General features: G+C 41.4%; 1 protein-coding gene across 1 annotated transcript in view; it reads right to left on the minus strand.

Moving 5' to 3' along the window:
• The window catches only part of LOC124544810 (small G protein signaling modulator 1-like), a 308,561-nt gene that overhangs the window by 34,664 nt on the left and 253,954 nt on the right, over positions 1–19,943 (minus strand). Inside the window, exon 23 of the mRNA XM_047123500.1 lies at positions 12,783–12,962. Coding sequence (XP_046979456.1) covers positions 12,783–12,962 — 180 coding nt within the window. The remainder of the gene's footprint in view (positions 1–12,782; positions 12,963–19,943) is intronic.

Raw genomic sequence — 19,943 nt, forward strand, 5'->3', positions numbered from 1 at the left:
AACACCAACACCACTTAAGTGGCACCAATTATTGCCATTACACTACAAGTTTAAATTGTGTTGTGATATCACTGGCACTCTCAAATCATACATTAGTGACATTTCGTTTTGAAACATGTTCCTTGTATTTATGTTCACACTGGGTTCCAACAACAAATATGAGCAAGAAAGATCTATTGTGAATAGCATAAGAATATGCTTGAAGCTTTCTGTTTCATGCAGCTACATTCAGAATAGATTATATGTTCAGAAATGCTTGTGTAACTCTCTTCCTTTTATGTGTATTACAAAATATAAAACTATATGGCAGATAATTTTCTGTGTGAGTTGGATAAACATTTAATTTGTTTTTACTACACTCATAACCCATTCACAGAGAAGCGAGCACTTTCTTTTGTATTGTATCACACTGCAATCATGAAAAAGAAAATAAAGTGTGTATGCTAACAGAAGCATGGTAGTTCTGGTTTACGTTTCATTTACTTACTTCATGGCAATAAAGAGTTTTTTCATTCCTCATATGAGCACAAAATAAATGTATGCACTGGAAGTATATGAGGTTCAAATCAGCTGATCTATGCACAAGTCTAGTTTGTTTGTATATTATTTTTTAGTTAAACAGGTGTAACTGATTTACTACTAACAGAGGTTTCATTTAAATTCTTACAGTGGAGAAAATTAATGATGAACAGTTATGATCCACAACGGGTAGTCTATTCACAATCTGTCAATAATAGTACAATGTGGTTATAAATCTACTTAATGACCTGGAAAATGAGTCCCCAGAGAACTTTCTGTAGGTTACAGTCTAAATAAATTTGTGTTGAGGCCAGTTCTGTTACCGAAACATAGAGGCCCTACAGCCTAAGTACTATATTAGTGGGTGCTTCACAATAAAATGAATGAGTGAAATTATAATTTTATTCATATGCATAAACCACAATACCTCAATTTGGGACAGTATAACTTCATGTCCATTTGATATTCATTTGTTATTTTTGCAAGTCATCCACTTTTGCATGAACCTTTGTTTTAACTAAGCCCCTTATATGGTTTTTGGTGCAGCTTTACTGTCACACTCTGGACAATTACAGTCATGCTCACAACTAGAATTTCAAATGATGCCACATCAAAAACTGTGCTGTCAGAAACAATAGGTCACACCACCACCACCACTGCAGTTTGTACATGGACAATGAAGAGGACACAGTGAAAAACTTATAATTTGTACTTTTGGAAATCCTTCATTTTTTGCTACTTTTTCCATTATGTGAGCATTAGAGAAATAGTAGCTGAGGGTATCAAAATCTACGGCCAATTGCACCAACCTTCATTAAAAGTTAACCACAGTAAAGTCAGCATTTAACCCTATTCAGTGCAAAATTCTTGTTCACATACCTAAATAAAGTTAACCAAGGGAGTTAACCACAGTTAAATTTGACCATGGCTAACATTCAGTTTTCTTGACATGACCACTGTTTTACAAGCATATGGTATTACAATTTCAGTGTACTGAAATACACTCAAGGCTTCATATCCCACATTCTATACTTGAGGTGAACCCAGAAAGATTATTAATTTATGAATCAAACTTACCAGGAGCAGAATTAAATTTTACCTCCATGTGTAGCACACTGCTTGCTTTTCTCTAGCTATGGGAAAACACTTCAGTCAGAGTCTTGTGATTTTTTTATATTTATGGTATCATCATCATCATCATCATCATTTAAGACTGATTATGCCTTTCAGCGTTCAGTCTGGAGCATAGCCCCCCTTATACAGTTCCTCCATGATCCCCTATTCAGTGCTAACATTGGTGCCTCTTCTGATGTTAAACCTATTACTTCAAAATCATTCTTAACCGAATACAGGTACCTTCTCCTCGGTTTGCCCCGACTCCTCCTACCCTCTACTGCTGAATCCATGAGTATCTTGGGTAACCTTGCTTCTCCCATGCGTGTAACATGACCCCACCATCTAAGCCTGTTCGCCCTGACTGCTACATCTATAGAGTTCATTCCCAGTTTTTCTTTGATTTCCTCATTGTGGACACCCTCCCGCCATTGTTCCCATCTACTAGTACCTGCAATCATCCTAGCTACTTTCATATCCGTAATCTCAACCTTGTTGATAAGATAACCTGAATCCACCCAGCTTTCGCTCCCATACAACAAAGTTGGCCGAAAGATTGAACGGTGCACAGATAACTTAGTCTTGGTACTGACTTCCTTCTTGCAGATGAGAGTAGATCGTAGCTGAGCGCTCACTGCATTAGCTTTGCTACACCTCGCTTCCAGTTCTTTCACTATGTTGCCATCCTGTGAGAATATGCATCCTAAGTACTTGAAACCGTCCACCTGTTCTAACTTTGTTCCTCACATTTGGTACTCAATACGTTTATATTTCTTTCCCACTGACATTACTTTCGTTTTGGAGATGCTAATCTTCATACCATAGTCTTTACATTTCTGATCTAGCTCTGAAATATTACTTTGCAAACTTTCAATCGAATCTGCCATCACAACTAAGTCATCCGCATATGCAAGACTGCTTATTTTGTGTTCACATATCTTAATCTCACCCAGCCAGTCTATTGTTTTAAACGTACGATCCATAAATAATATGAACAACAGTGGAGACAGGTTGCAGCCTTGTCTTACCCCTGAAACTACTCTGAACCATGAACTCAATTTACCGTCAACTCTAACTGCTGCCTGACTATCCATGTAAAGACCTTTAATTGCTTGCAAAAGTTTGCCTCCTATTCCATAATCTTGTAGAACAGACAATAACTTCCTCCTAGGAACCCGGTCATATGCCTTTTCTAGATCTATAAAGCATAGATACAATTCCCTGTTCCACTCATAACACTTCTCCATTATTTGCCGTAAGCTAAAGATCTGGTCCTGACAACCTCTAAGAGGCCTAAACCCACACTGATTTTCATCCAATTGGTCCTCAACTAATACTCGCACTTTCCTTTCAACAATACCTGAGAAGATTTTACCCACAACGCTGATTAAAGAGATACCTCTGTAGTTGTTACAAGCTTTTCTGTTTCCATGTTTAAAGATTGGTGTGATTACTGCTTTTGTCCAGACTGATGGAACCTGTCCCGACTCCCAGGCCATTTCAATTATCCTGTGTAGCCATTTAAGACCTGACATTCCACTGTATTTGATGAGTTCCGACTTAATTTCATCCACCCCAGCCGCTTTATTGCACTGCAATCTATTGACCATTTTTACCACTTCCTCAAATGTGATCCTATTTCCATCATCATTCCTATCTCATTCTACCTCGAAATCTGAAACATTACTGATCGCATTTTCACCTACATTGAGCAACTCTTCAAAATATTCCCTCCGTCTGCCCAAGGCATCCACAGGATTCACCAGCAGTTTTCCTGACCTGTCCAAAATACTTGTCATTTCCTTCTTACGTCCCTTTCGAAGACTGCTAATTACACTCCAGAATGGTTTTCCAGCAGCTTGACCCATAGTCTCCAACCTGTTTCCAAAGTCTTCCCACGATTTCTTCTTGGATGCTGCAATTATCTGTTTGGCTTTGTTTCTTTCTTCAACATAACTTTCTCTGTCTACCTGTGTTCTGGTATGTAGCCATTTTTGATACGCCTTCTTTTTCCTTTTACAGGCTGCCTTGACTGTATCATTCCACCAAGCTGTTTGCTTCATCCTACTTTTACACACTACTGTTCCAAGACATTCTTTAGCCACTTCTAGTACTGTGTCCCTGTACCTTGTCCATTCCTTTTCCAATGACTGTAATTGACTACATTCAACTAACTGGTACCTTTCTGGGATCACTGTTATGTACTTGTGCCTGATTTCCTTATCCTGAAGTTTCTCCACTCTTATCCTCCTACATATGGACCTGACCTCCTGCACTTTCGGCCTCACAATACCAATTTCACTGCAGATTAAATAGTGATCAGTGTCATCAAAGAATCCCCTGAATACACGTGTGTCCCTCACAGCCTTCCTGAATTCCTGATCTGTTATTATATAGTCAATGACAGATCTGGTTCCCCTGCCTTCCCAAGTATACCAGTGAATGTTCTTATGTTTAAAAAAGGAGTTTGTGATTACTAAGCCCGTACTGGCACAGAAATCCAAGAGTTGTTTCCCGTTCCTGTTGGCCTCCATATCCTCTCCAAATTTACTCATAACCTTTTCATACCCTTCTGTTCGATTTCCAATCCTGGCGTTAAAATCACCCATGAGCAGAACACTGTCCTTGTCCTTTACTCTAACAACTACATCACTGAGTGCCTCATAAAAACTATCCATCTTATTTTGATCTGTCCCTTCACAATGCGAATATACTGACACAATCCTAATTTTCTTGCTAGACACTGTCAAATCTATCCACAACAGTCGTTCGTTTACATACCTTATTGCAACTACGCTGGGTTCCATTTCTTTCCTGATGTAAAGCCCTACACCCCATTGTGCTATTCCTGCTTTGATTCCTGACAGGTAGACCTTGTATTCTCCCACTTCCTCTTCTTTCTCACCCCTTACCCGAATGTCACTAACAGCTAAAACGTCCAGCCCCATCTTACTTGCAGCCTCTGCCAGCTCTACTTTCTTCCCCGAGTAGCCCCCATTGATATTAATAGCTCCCCATCTCATTACCCTTTGTTTGCCAAGTCGTATCTTAGGAGTCCTGGTTTGTCAGTTAGAGGTGGGACTCCGTCACCTCCAAAGGTCCGAGGCATTTTGCTCTGATTGTTGCCAGCATCATATTTAAAGTACCAGGGAAGCAGGTTGCTAGCCTTACTTGCCCCAAGTCCCATTGGGTTTTACCCCTAACGGCTGAGGGACTAACCGGTGGATTTGGTAGTCTTTGCCGTACGAGCACAAAGGTGACCACGACTCAGAATATGTCCGAGATGCCCAGCCTTATTCCAAAGTAACTGGTATCCCGACTGTCGGGACCACTTACTTGGCCACTCATACGTTGCCCGTGGTTCATGAACTAGGACATGACTACAGGAACCCACACCATGAACCACTATATTTATGGTATGTGAAGTTCAAAACTCAGATATACCTCTCCCAAAGCAGCTCAATGCATTTATCAAAATTTCTCAAGAAAATTGACTTGTAAGTTTTTGGATCAAGTTTATTATGCTAAACTAAGGTAGATTTTTTCAACAAGTATTGTCACTCTGTGGCATAGTGCTTGCTCACAGTGCCTGGGTTCAATTATAGGTAGCAGGAGAACACATCATAAAGGTACTGAAACTTGCCAGCTTTCAGAGCCAGTGGTTCCTTCTTCTGGCAAAAGGGTTGAAGGGGAAGGAAGAGAGGTGAGGTTTAGGAAATGAAGTGATTTTGGAAAAAGCAACCTGAACTCCGGGTCAGGAGAGAATTAATGGATGGTATGAGAAGGAAAGACTGACATTGGGGACTGCTCCAGATGAGATCTGAAAAACTGAGAGCTTACAGAAATGGAAATGGTAATACACAGGACAGAGATTACTGACAAAACATCACACACAAGTTAATAAAAGTGGAAAGCTAAGCGCATTGTGTGTGTGTGTGTGTGTGTGTGTGTCAGCATGCACATGCATGCATGTGGAGGGAGGGATGGACAGATAAGAAAATGAAAGATATAGAAAACTAAAAGGGAGTGAAGAAAGGAATAGTTACTCCAAAGAATGCTGAGAGCAAAGAAATTAATGTAAATTAAGGCCAGGTGGATGGCGAGAACCAAGGTTGTGTTGCCACTATACACCCTCTGTCTATGGCTATTCATCCTAACTGATAACTTGTTGGTAGTCACACTGATGCAGAAGGCCCAACAGTGTTTACATAACATCTGCTACACAACATGCGTTGTTTCACAGGTGGCTCTCCCTCTGATAGTATATGTTTTGCCAGTTACAGGTCTGATATGGGTTGCAGGTGATATGGGTTGCATAGTGTGTCTTACAACATGGATAGTCATGGGGATTGGAGCCATAGGTTAGGAAAATGGGTTTTGAAGGTGCTTAGGGTCTGACAAGGATACTGTGGAGATTGGGAGGGCGACGAAATGCTATTCTAGGTGTGATCGGCAAAAAGTCTGGCAGAATGGACCTCACTTACACCTGTATGAATATTAAGAGCTCAGATGGAAAACCAGTTCTAAGCAAAAAAGGGAAGGCAGAAAGATGGAAGGAGTATATAGGGTCTAAACAAGGGCAATATACTTGAGGGCAATATTATCGAAATGGAAGAGGACACAGATGGAGATGAAATGGGAGATATGATACCGCGTCAAGAGCTTGGCACAGCACTGAAAGACCTATGTCCAAACAAACTACTGATAGCCGTGGGAGAGCCACCCATGACAAAACTCTTCCATCTGGTGAGCAAGATGTATGAGACAGGCAAAATACCCTCAGACTTCAAGAAGAATGTAATAATTCCAATCTCACAGAAAGCAGGCATTGACAGGTGTGAGAATTACTGACTATCAGTTTAGTAAGTCATGACTGCTACATACTAACACGAATTTTTACAGACAAATGGAAAAACTGGTAGAAGCCAAATTCGGGGAAGGTCTCTTTGGATTCTGTAGAAATGTTGGAGTACATGAGGTAATATTGACCCTATGACTTATCTTAGCAGACAGATTAAGGAAAGGCAAACCTATGTTTCTAGCATTTGTAGACTTAGAGAACGCTTTTGACAATGTTGACTGGAATGCTCTCTTTAAAATTCTGAAGGTGGCAGGGGTCAAATACAGGGAATGAAAGGCTATTTACAACTTGTACAGAAACCAGATGGCAGCTATAGGAGTCCAGGAGGATGAAAGAGAAGCAGTGGTTGGGAAGGGAGTGAGACAGGGTTGTAGCCTATCCATGATGTTATTCAATCTACATATTGAGCAAGCAGTAAAGGAAACAAAAGAAAATTTGGACTAGGAATTAAAATCCATGGAGAAGAAATAAAAACTCTGAGGTTTGCTGATGACATTGTCGTTCTGTCAGAGACAGCAAAGGACCTGGAAGAGCAGTTGAGCGGAATGGACAGTGTCTTGAAAGGAGGATATAAGATGAACATCAATAAGAGCAAAATGAAGATAATGGAATGTTGTGGAATTAAATTAGGAAATGAGACACTTAATGTAGTAGATGAGTTTTGCTACTTAGGGAGCAAAATAACTGATGATTGTCGAAGTAGAGAGGATATAAATTGTAGACTGGCTATGACATGGAAAGCGTTTCTGAAGAAGAGAAATTTATTATCACTGAGTATAGATTTAAATGTCAGGAAGTTATTTCTGAAAGTATTTGTGTGGAGCATAGCCATGTATGGAAGTGAAACATGGACAATAAATAGTTTAGACAAGAAGGGAATAGGAATAGAAGCCTTCAAAATGTGTTGCTACAGAAGAATGCTGAAGATTAGATGGGTAGATCACATAACTGATGAGAATGTACTGAATAGAATTGGGGAGAAGCGGAATTTGTGGCACAACTTGACTAGAAGAAGGGATTGGTTGGTAGGTCTGAGGCATCAAGGGATGACCAATTTAGTATTGGAGGGCAGTGTGGAGGGTAAAAATTGTAGAGGGAGACCAAGAGATGTATACACTAAGCAGATTCAGAAGGATGTAGGCTGCAGTAGGTACGTGAAGATGAAGAAGGTTGCACAGGATAGAGTAGCATGGGGAGCTGCATCAAACCAGTCTCTGGACTGAAGACCACAACAACAACATAGGTTGCAGTTAGCCCTGCTGCTCCATTTCCAGAGTTCTCTAGTGCTATTCCGCCCCAGCCTGTAATTTATGTTGCAGTAGGTTTGCTGGTTCCCACTCTCATGGGTAAACCAGGCAAAAATGTCAACACTTTCATAAAAAATTTAGTGGATGTAGGGAATCTGCCTCTGCGAGGTAATGAAGTGTTGGCCAGAGTTGCCAATCTTAAGTTGCAGGGAGAGGCTCACGCTGATGTAAATTCCCTGGAAAGGCTGATAAGTACCAAGGTATCTGACATCCTTGAAAAAGGGCTATTGTATAGATATGGAGATAAGCATAGTGTTACCTGTTATAGGGATGAACTCTCTGTGGTATCATGTATCAATACCACCCTACTAACATCTTTGAGTTGGCAAGAATATTGCAAGTTGCCAACAGACTCCGATAGCTGTCAGGCGGGATCTAGTGGATCGAAAGGAGCATGCCCGCTGAATTACGTCTGTAGTGGCTCTGGACTGTGAGTGCCCTCTGTCACAATATAGGATGATTGGCAGCAGCAACACAGCCCACTCACAATTGGAGCCTCTTTAGTTTGTGTTGCTACACAGATGCCGCATCATCAGGACTCCGACACCATCATTCATGTTTTAGTTCAGAGCACCTCATCCTTGTTGCCATCGTATTAGCTGGATTTTACTTCTTGCTGCATTATTTGTAACGGGTCCTCGTAAATTTGGAGAAACACAAGTTAAGTAAATCTTCTGCTTACTATGTCAACTTATTCACTATTAATTTAGGCTCCTGTCCAGCTTTCCTACAACAACAGTTGCTACACTACCCTGTAGCCCACCTCTCCTCACAGTTGCATCTGAAGTCATACTCAACACTTTCGTCCATGTCAAAATTCCGGGAAGGATTTAGAGTGCTGTGCTGACCAAATTACTGCTGTGTTGTGTCATGTACATGTACTAAGGGACAGTAATGAAAAGAATGAGGTAGTACTCAGTGAACCAGAAGCTGGCTGTGTAGATGTATTTGTTTGCAAGATTTACCCATAGGAACATGCTGAGGTGAAGTGCCTTAGCCACTTCTGCACAGCTCCCTGAACTTGACGTGCTGTGGCGCAAAATGATGTTGAGCCATAATACAGGTAAAGCTCATCCACATATAGTGACAGTTGAACCAAAAGCCTCACTGTAGTCACGATACCATTGATAGCAATGACGTAAAAGGTTGTGTTTGGAACTGATCCCTGATGTACTTCAGTTTCCTGTACAGATGTTTGCTGAGGGTTGGCCCCATCCAGACTCAGAACAGTTAGAGGGATAGGAAATTCTGGATACAAATGGGTAAGCAGCCCCAGAAGTCCCACATGTGTAGTGTAGACACGATTTGGTGATGCCAAGTGGTATTGTACACCTTCTGCAGGTCAAACACACAGCAATCAGCTCTTGGAAATGGAAAGAAAACTGAAAACTTGCCCTTTCAATCAGTACTGTGCAAAGGGTTTCCTAGGCTTTTGTCTCACTCATCATGATTCCCCTGTCCCCCTTTCACAACTGCAATTCACTACCAGGAGACAGCACCACTGCTACTATTACTAACAGTCCTAGTGTTAAGAAAGATTCCAATAATGTCAACAAAAAACCCACCTCAGCATCAGATGAAAGTATCCCAATTACACATCATCTGCTCAAGTCATCTGAAATCCAGCAGTTGCCTACACTGGCTTATTTACATAAAAATACTATTCTAGGCTGCAGCAACCTTTAAAACTGTGTCAAAAGGAACACTCCCTTGATGGAATCCTATCTTGGAAGTTTATAGCTATCTTTAGTATCATCTATAAATTATAATTTCTCTTACAAGGCTCATAAAACACAGTTACTTCTTTCATTCAAGGATATATAATTTCAGAGTGTATTTCACAAACTGTAAAATATTGTGTTACGGTGATACAGAATGCTACAGCCACTATATAAGACTGAGCTAGTGTATATCAAGAATGTATCACTAGAGGCTATGAAGCAGACAGATTTCGTCCATACCAATGATAGCAGCAATGAGTACACAGAAAAGATTAAAATCAGCTGGGCAATATCACAAATAGATTGCTCCTGATTTGTAACAGGTGTTCCAAGATTATTGTGCTGTTTGGTGACTGTTATCTGAAATTTCATTTACCTTTTTATATTTTTCCTATTATATTTTGAAAGTTCACTTCTTTCATGTTTGTGTCATGTATGAAAATGTTAAACGATGGAAAACCCAGAAAATTGAAAAGCAAGAGACAGTGGTCATGTGTGTGAGAGTTGTGTTTGCCTGATTGTGAATGTGTATGTCCTGATTCAGAAGAAGCCCTTGTGGCCAAAAGCTTGCTTGTTTAACAGTCTTTTTGTTGTGCCTGTCTGCAACTCAGCATCTCTACTATATGGTGAGTTGCAATCTATCCTTTTCATAATACTGTCATATGAAACCATTAATTATGCTATCAAATTGAATTTGTTTCTTTCATCAGTAGCTACAGATGATTATACATTTAACATTACAATAATCATGAAAGTTCAAGACCAAAAATTACACTTAAAAATATATAACAGTTTTTTTCTTTATAAAATATCTTTGTGTTCTGATTATTACTTTGTTTACAAATGTTAGCATTTGACTTGCTGTATTGTCATCTTACAAAGTCTTTGCATCAATGAAGTGGGCTACCTTTGCTTACTGTAATGTAACTTTGTCTACAGACTTTCTGTGAAATGTTGGAGGAGATTGTTTGCAGGAGACCAACTCTGCAACTTGCTTTCATATTAGATGATGTGAAATTTATCTTGTGAGCTGATTATGGTCGACTACGTCTTTATCAACAATGTTAACATTTGTAATGTATCAGTATGAGAAGAAATATAAAACCAGTCAATCTTTAAAGCAGAATTTAAGTTGAGAGATCATTTTAAACTAGTGCCATTCATTATGTAAATGAAGAGAGTCATATTATAGACAGAGTTGAGTACAAGGATATACAATGATAATCCGTGGTTAACAAGTTAGTGTTTTTTCATAAACCTGATAACATCAGGCCCTCCGGAGGAGTCATCCTGAATTTTACTGGACAACAAGTTCAGCCAACAATATCTATGAAAAATCAAGATGATTATATTTATCAACTTAATTACCACTACAAACAACTTCAGAACAGTCTATCTACAATGCTGTTTTCCTATTTAAAACGTTATACATTTATATGTAAGCTGATGCTGACTTAAATGTAAAAAATCTCAGTTACCTATATTTCATTATCTTTGTCACTACTGAACTGAGTGAAAGGGTTTTTTAGAATAGGAAAGATGGTAATCAGTACACTGGTGACAAACACCAGATAACAGTCATTGCTGGAACTGTATACTTTTTGAGGAAGAGATACGTTAAGAAGTGTGGTGTGCCCAGCCTTAAAAGCTTTATGTAAACATGAATGTTAAAAACTGTCAGATCCAGAAATGACTCCTCAATTAAAACTGGACGGTACAGCTTTACTTACTCTCTAGGCTGTCTCGCTGCTCTATGAAGATGATTGATGAGAAAAGAAAAAATTGTATATAGTTTAACAAGAGGTGGGAAAGAAAGAGAAAGAGGAATGTGATGGATCACAAGTGATGAATAGAGGGAGGAAAGAAAGTGGTGTGACAGATTGAGAAATGAAAATACAAAGAAGTTCAGCAGCAGATGATGCAAAATATGCATTACTGTTTGATAGAAGTAACTGGCCATACATATTAATTATTAGGGAAAATTATGAGCTTGAAAAAAAGGAGGTACTTTACCTCTTTCTTAAATACAACAGAGCATTGAATCGTGTGAAGAGTACAAGGTAGCTTGTTCTTGATGTGGACAGCATCAACAGAAGAGTTCGCACATGTTTTTGTTTAACAAACACACACGTATAGGATAATAGATGAGTGAGACCATGTGTTGTGATTATGATGAGATACCAGGTACTCAATTTCTTATGCAACATAATGAGGTGCACACACACTGAGGAGCCAGTGAAGTGAACATAGCATATGCCAGTTGCATAATTTATATGGCCACAACACACTGGGCATAGAAGCACTGATATGATCAACTAATGGAAAGTACAGAATGAAATAACAATATTATATTGGTACTCACCATATAGAGGAGATGTTGAGTCGCAGACAAGATAGCAAAAGACTACTATAAATTTAAACTTTTGGCCAAAAGGCCATCTTCCGAAGCAGAGAACATGCACACATTCACAGAAATGCAATTAGCAGATGCGCACGCCCGCACACACGCACCCCCCCCCCCCCCCCCCCCCACACACACACACACACACACACACACAAACACGACCAGTGTTTCCAGCCAAAGTGGACAGAGACACTGGTCAGGTGTGTATGAGTTGTGCTTGTGTGAAAGTGTGTGCGAGTTCGCTATTTCAGAAGAAGACGTCTTGGCCAAAAGCTTAAATTTTCATTGTGTCTGCCTAAGACTCAATATATCTTCCATTTGGAGAGTAGTAATCTATTCTTTTCATATTATTCTCGATAGGTGCAACAAATAGAGGGATATTGTAGATGTAGCTCACGCAAGCATTAATGCTTATTTCTAACTGATTAAGAGTTTTTGCTACTAATGCAGTGTTTGGCACAAGTGATTGCCCAAATTTACATTTGACATCCTGCAGCACATACAGGCAAGTGGCAGTTTTCTTGCAATTGGAAACAGTATTTTCTGCCCAGTTGAGATACTCATCCATAGTTACAGCGAAGTTGTTCACCATTTCTTGACAATGTATATGAGACAAATATGAGGCAACTGTTACTCCAAAGGAGGATGTCATCTGAAAGCAACACATTCCATGTTGTTTATGTGCCTACTGGCCATTCACACATCAACTATACTTTTAGTTGTTACCTTCAGTCTTTCCAATATTTGTGTACCACTTAGTCAAAAGAACCAGGAAGTGCCTATTGAGTCCTACTCATGAATTTGGTGTCAAACTAGCATTTAAAAAAAAATGTACAGGATACAAACATTCAACATACCGCATATTGGCAAAGTGTGTATCCATAGCTCCCCCATGTGGAAAGTTGGCTGCCATTCGTTCCATGAGACGACAGAAACAAGCATATGTTGTGGCTTCATCATCAAAGATGACAAGTAGAGGAGCAACCAAATCACACATTCCCTGCATGTAGCCAACTTCCAGATGTTCCCAAACATACCTACAAATAAATAGCATTTCTGAGAAGTAAAATATATAATGCCAATTTTTATTTATTTATTCTATTTGGTCCAGTAAATAGTTTTCGTACATTGTTTGCACGTATGATATAGGACAAATCAGGGGTAAGATAGTTAATTTATATTTACATTAGATATTAAGTATGACTACATGATCAACTCAGTCACTATAAATAATGCCATAAAGTGACATAATACATAATTATATAATTAACTAGATTTGGTAAATTAGGTTTACTTATTATAATGTTCCAGAATTCAGAGACAGAGTAGAATCAGTAATCAAGCAAGAAACATTTCAACTTTAAATGTATCTGATGATGTTATGTATTTTAAGTAAGAAGGCATGTGGTTATATAACATAATCCCAGTGTAATATACTCTCATCTTATGCATAAGTTTGTACTTACTGTGTTTACTAGTGGGTTAAGCTTCAGCCGAGTTCTGTATGAGTGTAAATCATAGTTTTTATTATTTTTTTTTTTTTTTTAAAGATGCCATCTTTTGGCAATGGCCACTGCCTGCAGGCACTTCAGTCCAACTGTGACTATGTTTGACATAAGCAGCAATCTAGATGGGATAACTAGTGGGAGGATAGAGGGCATGTGGAATACTGGAGTGGGAGCAGAGAAGTGGATAGGCAGGTGGAGGACAGGGACTATCAAGAGGCTTGTGTAGAGGGGAGGATTATGAGAATGAAGGATATGTTGGTAAGTATAGTTCCCACATGAACAATTCTGAAAGGTTGGCCTTGGTGGGAAGAATCCAGAGTGTACAGGCTGTGAAGCAGTCAAAGTGAAGCACATCGCACTGGGTGATGGCATCTTCAGAAACTGGGTGGTCCAGCTATCTACTGGCTACAGTTTGTTGGTGGCCATTTATGAGGAGTGACAGCTTCTCATGCAGAATGGCAGTGCTAACAGCTAAGTTGGTAGATCACATGGCTAGTTTCACAAGTCGCCCTGCCTTAATGCCTCTGATAGAACTGGAGTTGGGAGAAGTGGGAAGATGTATGGGACAGCTCTTGCATATAGCTCTATTGCAAGTATATAAGCTGTGAGGCAAGGAGTTGTGAACAGGAATATACAAGCATATTGTGTAGGTTGGGAGGGCACTGGAATACCACTTTGGGAGGGGTGGGGGCAGAGATTTTTCATTTCAAGGCATGATGAGAGTTAGTTAAAATCTTGGCAGGGAATGTTATTCAGTTGTTCCAGGCCTGGGTGGTAATGAGACACGAGGAGTGCTTCTTTGTGGCCAGACAGTGAGTACATGGCGGACGGTAAGTGACTGTCGAAACAAGTCATAGATCTGTTCCTCTACTGCGACAGCTGCTACCCGTTCCATTCTTAGAACCCTCTTCCACACAGCCTAGCCACCTGTGACTATCACATCTGTAGCAACGAGCAGTCCCTCTCTCAAAATACGACATGAGTCTCACTGACAGACTGAAGTTAACCCTCCCTTCTTGTCCAGAAACACCAACGACTGGAGCAAATGAATCACATACTCCACCAGGGTTTAGACTACCTCTCACTGCGAATTGATACCCTCCTCACTACCCTCCCCACCTCTCCCACAGTGGTACTCCACCACCCTCCCAACATACAGAATATCCTTGTCCATACTTACTCCACTCCTGCTCCCAATTCCTTGTCTCATGTCTCGAAGCCTTACAACAGACATAGATGCAAAACCTGTCTCAAACATCTTCCCACTATCATCTGCACCACCCCTGTAACAGGCCCCTCCAACCCCATTAATGGCAGGGCGTCTGGTGAAAGCAGTCATGTCATCTACCGATTTAGCTGCAAGCACTATCATTCAGTATGAGCATGAAAGCTGATAAGCTGTTTTTCCACATGAATGGCCACTGTCAAACTACAGTCAAGAGACAGCTGGGCTGCCCAGTTGCTGAACATGCTGCTCAACGTGACATGCTTCTCTTTAATGACTGCTTCACAGTCTGTGAAATCTGAATTCTTCCACCAATACCAGCTTTTCTGGATATTGCATGTGGGAACTTTCCCTTAAAACAATTGTTTGTTCCAATAACCCCCAGGCCTCAGCCTTCACTAACCTCTGTCCTTCACCTGCCTATTCCCTTCCCTGCATCCACTCCAGTACTGCACATGTCTTCCATCATGCCAATGCATGTACATAATTCTTTGGCTTCCTCTACTTCTTTTCTCCAATTTCTACTGGTGAGTCATGAGAGATACTGCACACAGTCACAATAGAATAGATAGGACAAGAGTAAACAAAATGAAGTTAATGTGCTGTATATTTCTGTAACACGAGTAATTTATGCTAGTATTGCTGCCTTCAAAGCCAGTGTCTCGATGTGAATCCAATGTCACAGATTAAGCCTGTTTTTAGATGTGAAAAGAATGTGACAGTTTCCTAGTCATTTTCCAACTCAGCAGTTGTAAATACGTAGAGAATTGCTTTCAACATAGCATCTATCTCGTCCACTCCAAAGAAGGATACAGGTCTTTATTACATTGCATGATGATGTTTTTCATGTCCCATAACGCTATTTCAGGAGTCGAAGTCCAACAGCTCTCACTTAGTCCGAATTCTCATAATCTACATACTTTCCCTCTTGGGCGAAGGAACTTGCATTTTCCAGATACACATTGCAATTATTTGACTCATTAACACATATGTTCTCTACTTTTCTTGTTATACATGCATGACAAATCAGTTTGCACTGATAAAGGACATCAACAGAAACTGTAACTGCCATTTTCTGTGTTTAGAGCATCATCCATTTCTGTAAGGGTTTCCAACTTTCTCAGGTTTTGCTTTCAGTTATTTTTTATATATATATATATATATATATATATATATATATAGCGCTGGCAGGTCGATAGACACACAAACATACACACAAAATTCAAGCTTTCGCAACAAACTGTTGCCTCATCAGGAAAGAGGGAAGGAGAGGGGAAGACGAAAGGAAGTGGGTTTTAAAGGAGAGGGTAAGGAGTCATTCCAATCCCGGGAGCGGAAAGACTTACCTTAGGGGGAAAAAAGGACAGGTATACACTCGCACACACGCACATATCCATCCACACATACAGACACAAGCCTTTAAAACCTGTGGGAAGCGGCTAAAAATGATCAGTGGTGTGGGAAAAAACGGAAATGGAAATAAAGCGAAAGTTATTAGAACTGGCCAAAATGGTTGTTTAAAAGGTGAAAGGAGCTGTTTGTGCACTAGAAACGGTGGATATTATAGCGGCGGTAGTGCTGAAAACGGCAAAAAAATCTTTTTGGTTATGGTTTGGAAGTGGGTTACGTATTATTGAGTATATATATAGGCGGGATAAAATAGTATAGCAGATTACGGTAAAAAGGAGAAGGTGAATACAAAGTGAAACTACTGGCAAAAACAGAAAGAGGAAAATAAGACGACAGAAAAGATTTCGAAATGCAACAGTGACAATAACAAACGTAATTGTTGGACTCAAATTAATGATATCAATATAATGGAAGGAAACATTCCACGTGGGAAAAATTATATATAAAAACAAAGATGAGGTGACTTACCGAACAAAAGCGCTGGCAGGTCGATAGACACACAAACAAACACAAACATACACACAAAATTCAAGCTTTCGCAACAAACTGTTGCCTCATCAGGAAAGAGGGGAAGACGAAAGGAAGTGGGTTTTAAAGGAGAGGGTAAGGAGTCATTCCAATCCCGGGAGCGGAAAGACTTACCTTAGGGGGAAAAAAGGACAGGTATACACTCGCACACACGCACATATCCATCCACACATACAGACACAAGCCTTGATGTGCTGGCTGTGCACCAAGGCATTCGCATGAATGGACACAGGCAGACAGTGTTTGTTGGTAATGAGGATCACCCTGTGGCTAAACATGCCTTGGTGCACAGCCAGCACATCTTGGCACAGTGTTACACCGTCCAGGTTATCTGGATACTTCCCACCAACACCAACCTATCCGAACTCCGGAGATGGGAACTTGCCCTTCAGTATATCCTCTCTTCTCGTCATCCGCCAGGCCTCAATCTCCGCTAATTTCAATTTGCCGCCACTCATACCTCACCTGTCTTTCAACAACTTCTTTGCCTCTACACTTCTGCCTCGACTGACATCTCTGCCCAAACTCTTTGTCTTTAAATATGTCTGCTTGTGTCTGTATGTGTGGATGGATATGTACGTGTGTGCGAGTGTACACCTGTCCATTTTTCCCCCTAAGGTAAGTCTTTCCGCTCCCGGGATTGGAATGACTCCTTACCCTCTCCTTTAAAACCCACTTCCTTTCGTCTTCCCCTCTCCTTCCCTCTTTCCTGATGAGGCAACAGTTTGTTGCGAAAGCTTGAATTTTGTGTGTTTGTTTGTGTGTCTATCGACCTGCCAGCGCTTTTGTTTGGTAAGTCACCTCTACTTTCGACCTGCCAGCGCTTTTGTTCGGTAAGTCACCTCATCTTTGTTTTTATATATATATATGATGTGACTTACCAAATGAAAATGCCGGCAGGTCGACAGACACACAAACAGACACAAACATACACACAAAATTAAAGCTTTCGCAACAAACTGTTGCCTCATCAGGAAAGAGGGAAGGAGAGGGAAACACGAAAGGATGTGGGTTTTAAGGGAGAGGGTAAGGAGTCATTCCAATCCCGGGAGCAGAAAGACTTACCTTAGGGGGAAAAAAGGACGGGTATACGCTCGCACACACACACATATCCGTCCACACATATACAGACACAAGCAGACATATTTGAAGATAAAGAGTTTGGGCAGAGATATCAGTCGAGGCAGAAGTGCAGGGGCAAAGATGTTGTTGAATGACAGGTGAGGTATGAGTGGCGGCAACTTGAAATTAGCGGAGATTGAGACCTGGTGGATAACGGGAAGAGAGGATATATTGAAGAGCAAGTTCCCATCTCCGGAGTTCGGATAGGTTGGTGTTAGTGGGAAGTATCCAGATAACCCGGACGGTGTAACACTGTGCCAAGATGTGCTGGCCGTGCACCAAGGCATGTTTAGCCACAGGGTGATCCTCATTACCAACAAACACTGTCTGCCTGTGTCCATTCATGCGAATGGACAGTTTGTTGCTGGTCATTCCCACATAGAATGCGTCACAGTGTAGGCAGGTCAGTTGGTAGATCACGTGGGTGCTTTCACACGTGGCTCTGCCTTTGATCGTGTACACCTTCCGGGTTACAGGACTGGAGTAGGTGGTGGTGGGAGGGTGCATGGGACAGGTTTTACACCGGGGGCGGTTACAAGGGTAGGAGCCAGGGGGTAGGGAAGGTGGTTTGGGGATTTCATAGGGATGAACTAAGAGGTTACCAAGGTTAGGTGGATGGCGGAAAGACACTCTTGGTGGAGTGGGGAGGATTTCATGAAGGATGGATCTCATTTCTCGGCAGGATTTGAAGAAGTCGTATCCCTGCTGGAGAGCCACATTCAGAATCTGATCCAGTCCCGGAAAGTATCCTGTCACAAGTGGGGCACTTTTGTGGTTCTTCTGTGGGAGGTTCTGGGTTTGAGAGGATGAGGAAGTGGCTCTGGTTATTTGTTTCTGTACCAGGTCGGGAGGGTAGTTGCGGGATGCGAAAGCTGTTGTCAGGTTGTTGGTGTAATGCTTCAGGGATTCCGGACTGGAGCAGATTCGTTTGCCACGAAGACCTAGGCTGTAGGGAAGGGACCGTTTGATGTGGAATGGGTGGCAGCTGTCGTAATGGAGGTACTGTTGCTCGTTGGTGGGTTTGATGTGGACGGACGTGTGAAGCTGGCCATTGGACAGGTGGAGGTCAACATCAAGGAAAGTGGCATGGGATTTGGAGTAGGACCAGGTGAATCTGATGGAACCACAGGAGTTGAGGTTGGAGAGGAAATTCTGGAGTTCTTCTTCACTGTGAGCCCAGATCGTGAAGATGTCATCAATAAATCTGTACCAAACTTTGGGTTGGCAGGCTGGAACCCTTCTTTCCATCAGTCCCTATACCAGTTCCAAACTGAACAATCCATTGCCCTCACCCACCTAATCCTTCACCTACACATCAACTCAGCCAATGAACACACCCGTCAACTCCTATCCTTAATAAAAGTCCTCAATCTTTCCTCTCCCACATCCACACCGGCTATTCAGAGCATCCCCCTACAGGCCAACCGCAAATTAGAGCAGCATGCCACCCTTCACCTCAAAAAACTATCCAATCTCATGTTTTCCCACCTCTGGAAAGGCAACTCACTCACCCTTCACAACCTTTCCAGCAAACCTCAACCACCTCTCATTGCACACAAACCCAGTCTCTCCCATCTACTCAGTCTCCCACTTCCAGCTCCACTCCCTCCAAAACCTCAAAATTCCAAGCAACACAATCTGGCACCACAACACCCTAATTCAGTAGTTAACCTTTCCTCCAAACCTCTCTCCCAATCCGAAACCTCTGTCCTATCCAAAGGCCTCACCTTCAGCCCCACTCCCAGATTCAACCAAACAGCCCTCGTCAAAGATTTACTGTCCTACACTCGTACTCTCTGCTGGAAGTATCACTTTGCCACGAAGAAAAATGATCCTAATTCTACCCCTAATGATCCAACTCCCCAAGACACTATCCAAATTGAACCCTGCCTGGAACAGTTCCGTCCTCCGTCACAGCGGGACCCACCTCCTCTTCCTCAAAATCACCCTCTCCAAATCTTCCAGGAATTTCTGACTTCCAGCCTTGCCTCTCAATCCTTCTTAAAAAACCTTAATCCTACTCCCAACATCACCACTGCTGAAGCCCAGGCTATCCGTGATCTGAAGTCTGACCGGTCCATCATCATTCTTCCGGCGGACAAGGGTTCCACGACCGTAGTACTTGATCTTCGGGAGTATGTGGCTGAGGGACTGCGTCAGCTTTCAGACAACACCACATACAAAGTTTGCCAAGGTAATCCCATTCCTGATGTCCAGGCGGAGCT

This window comes from Schistocerca americana, chromosome 8 (genome assembly GCF_021461395.2).
Source record: "Schistocerca americana isolate TAMUIC-IGC-003095 chromosome 8, iqSchAmer2.1, whole genome shotgun sequence".
Taxonomy (NCBI): Eukaryota; Metazoa; Arthropoda; class Insecta; order Orthoptera; family Acrididae; genus Schistocerca; species Schistocerca americana.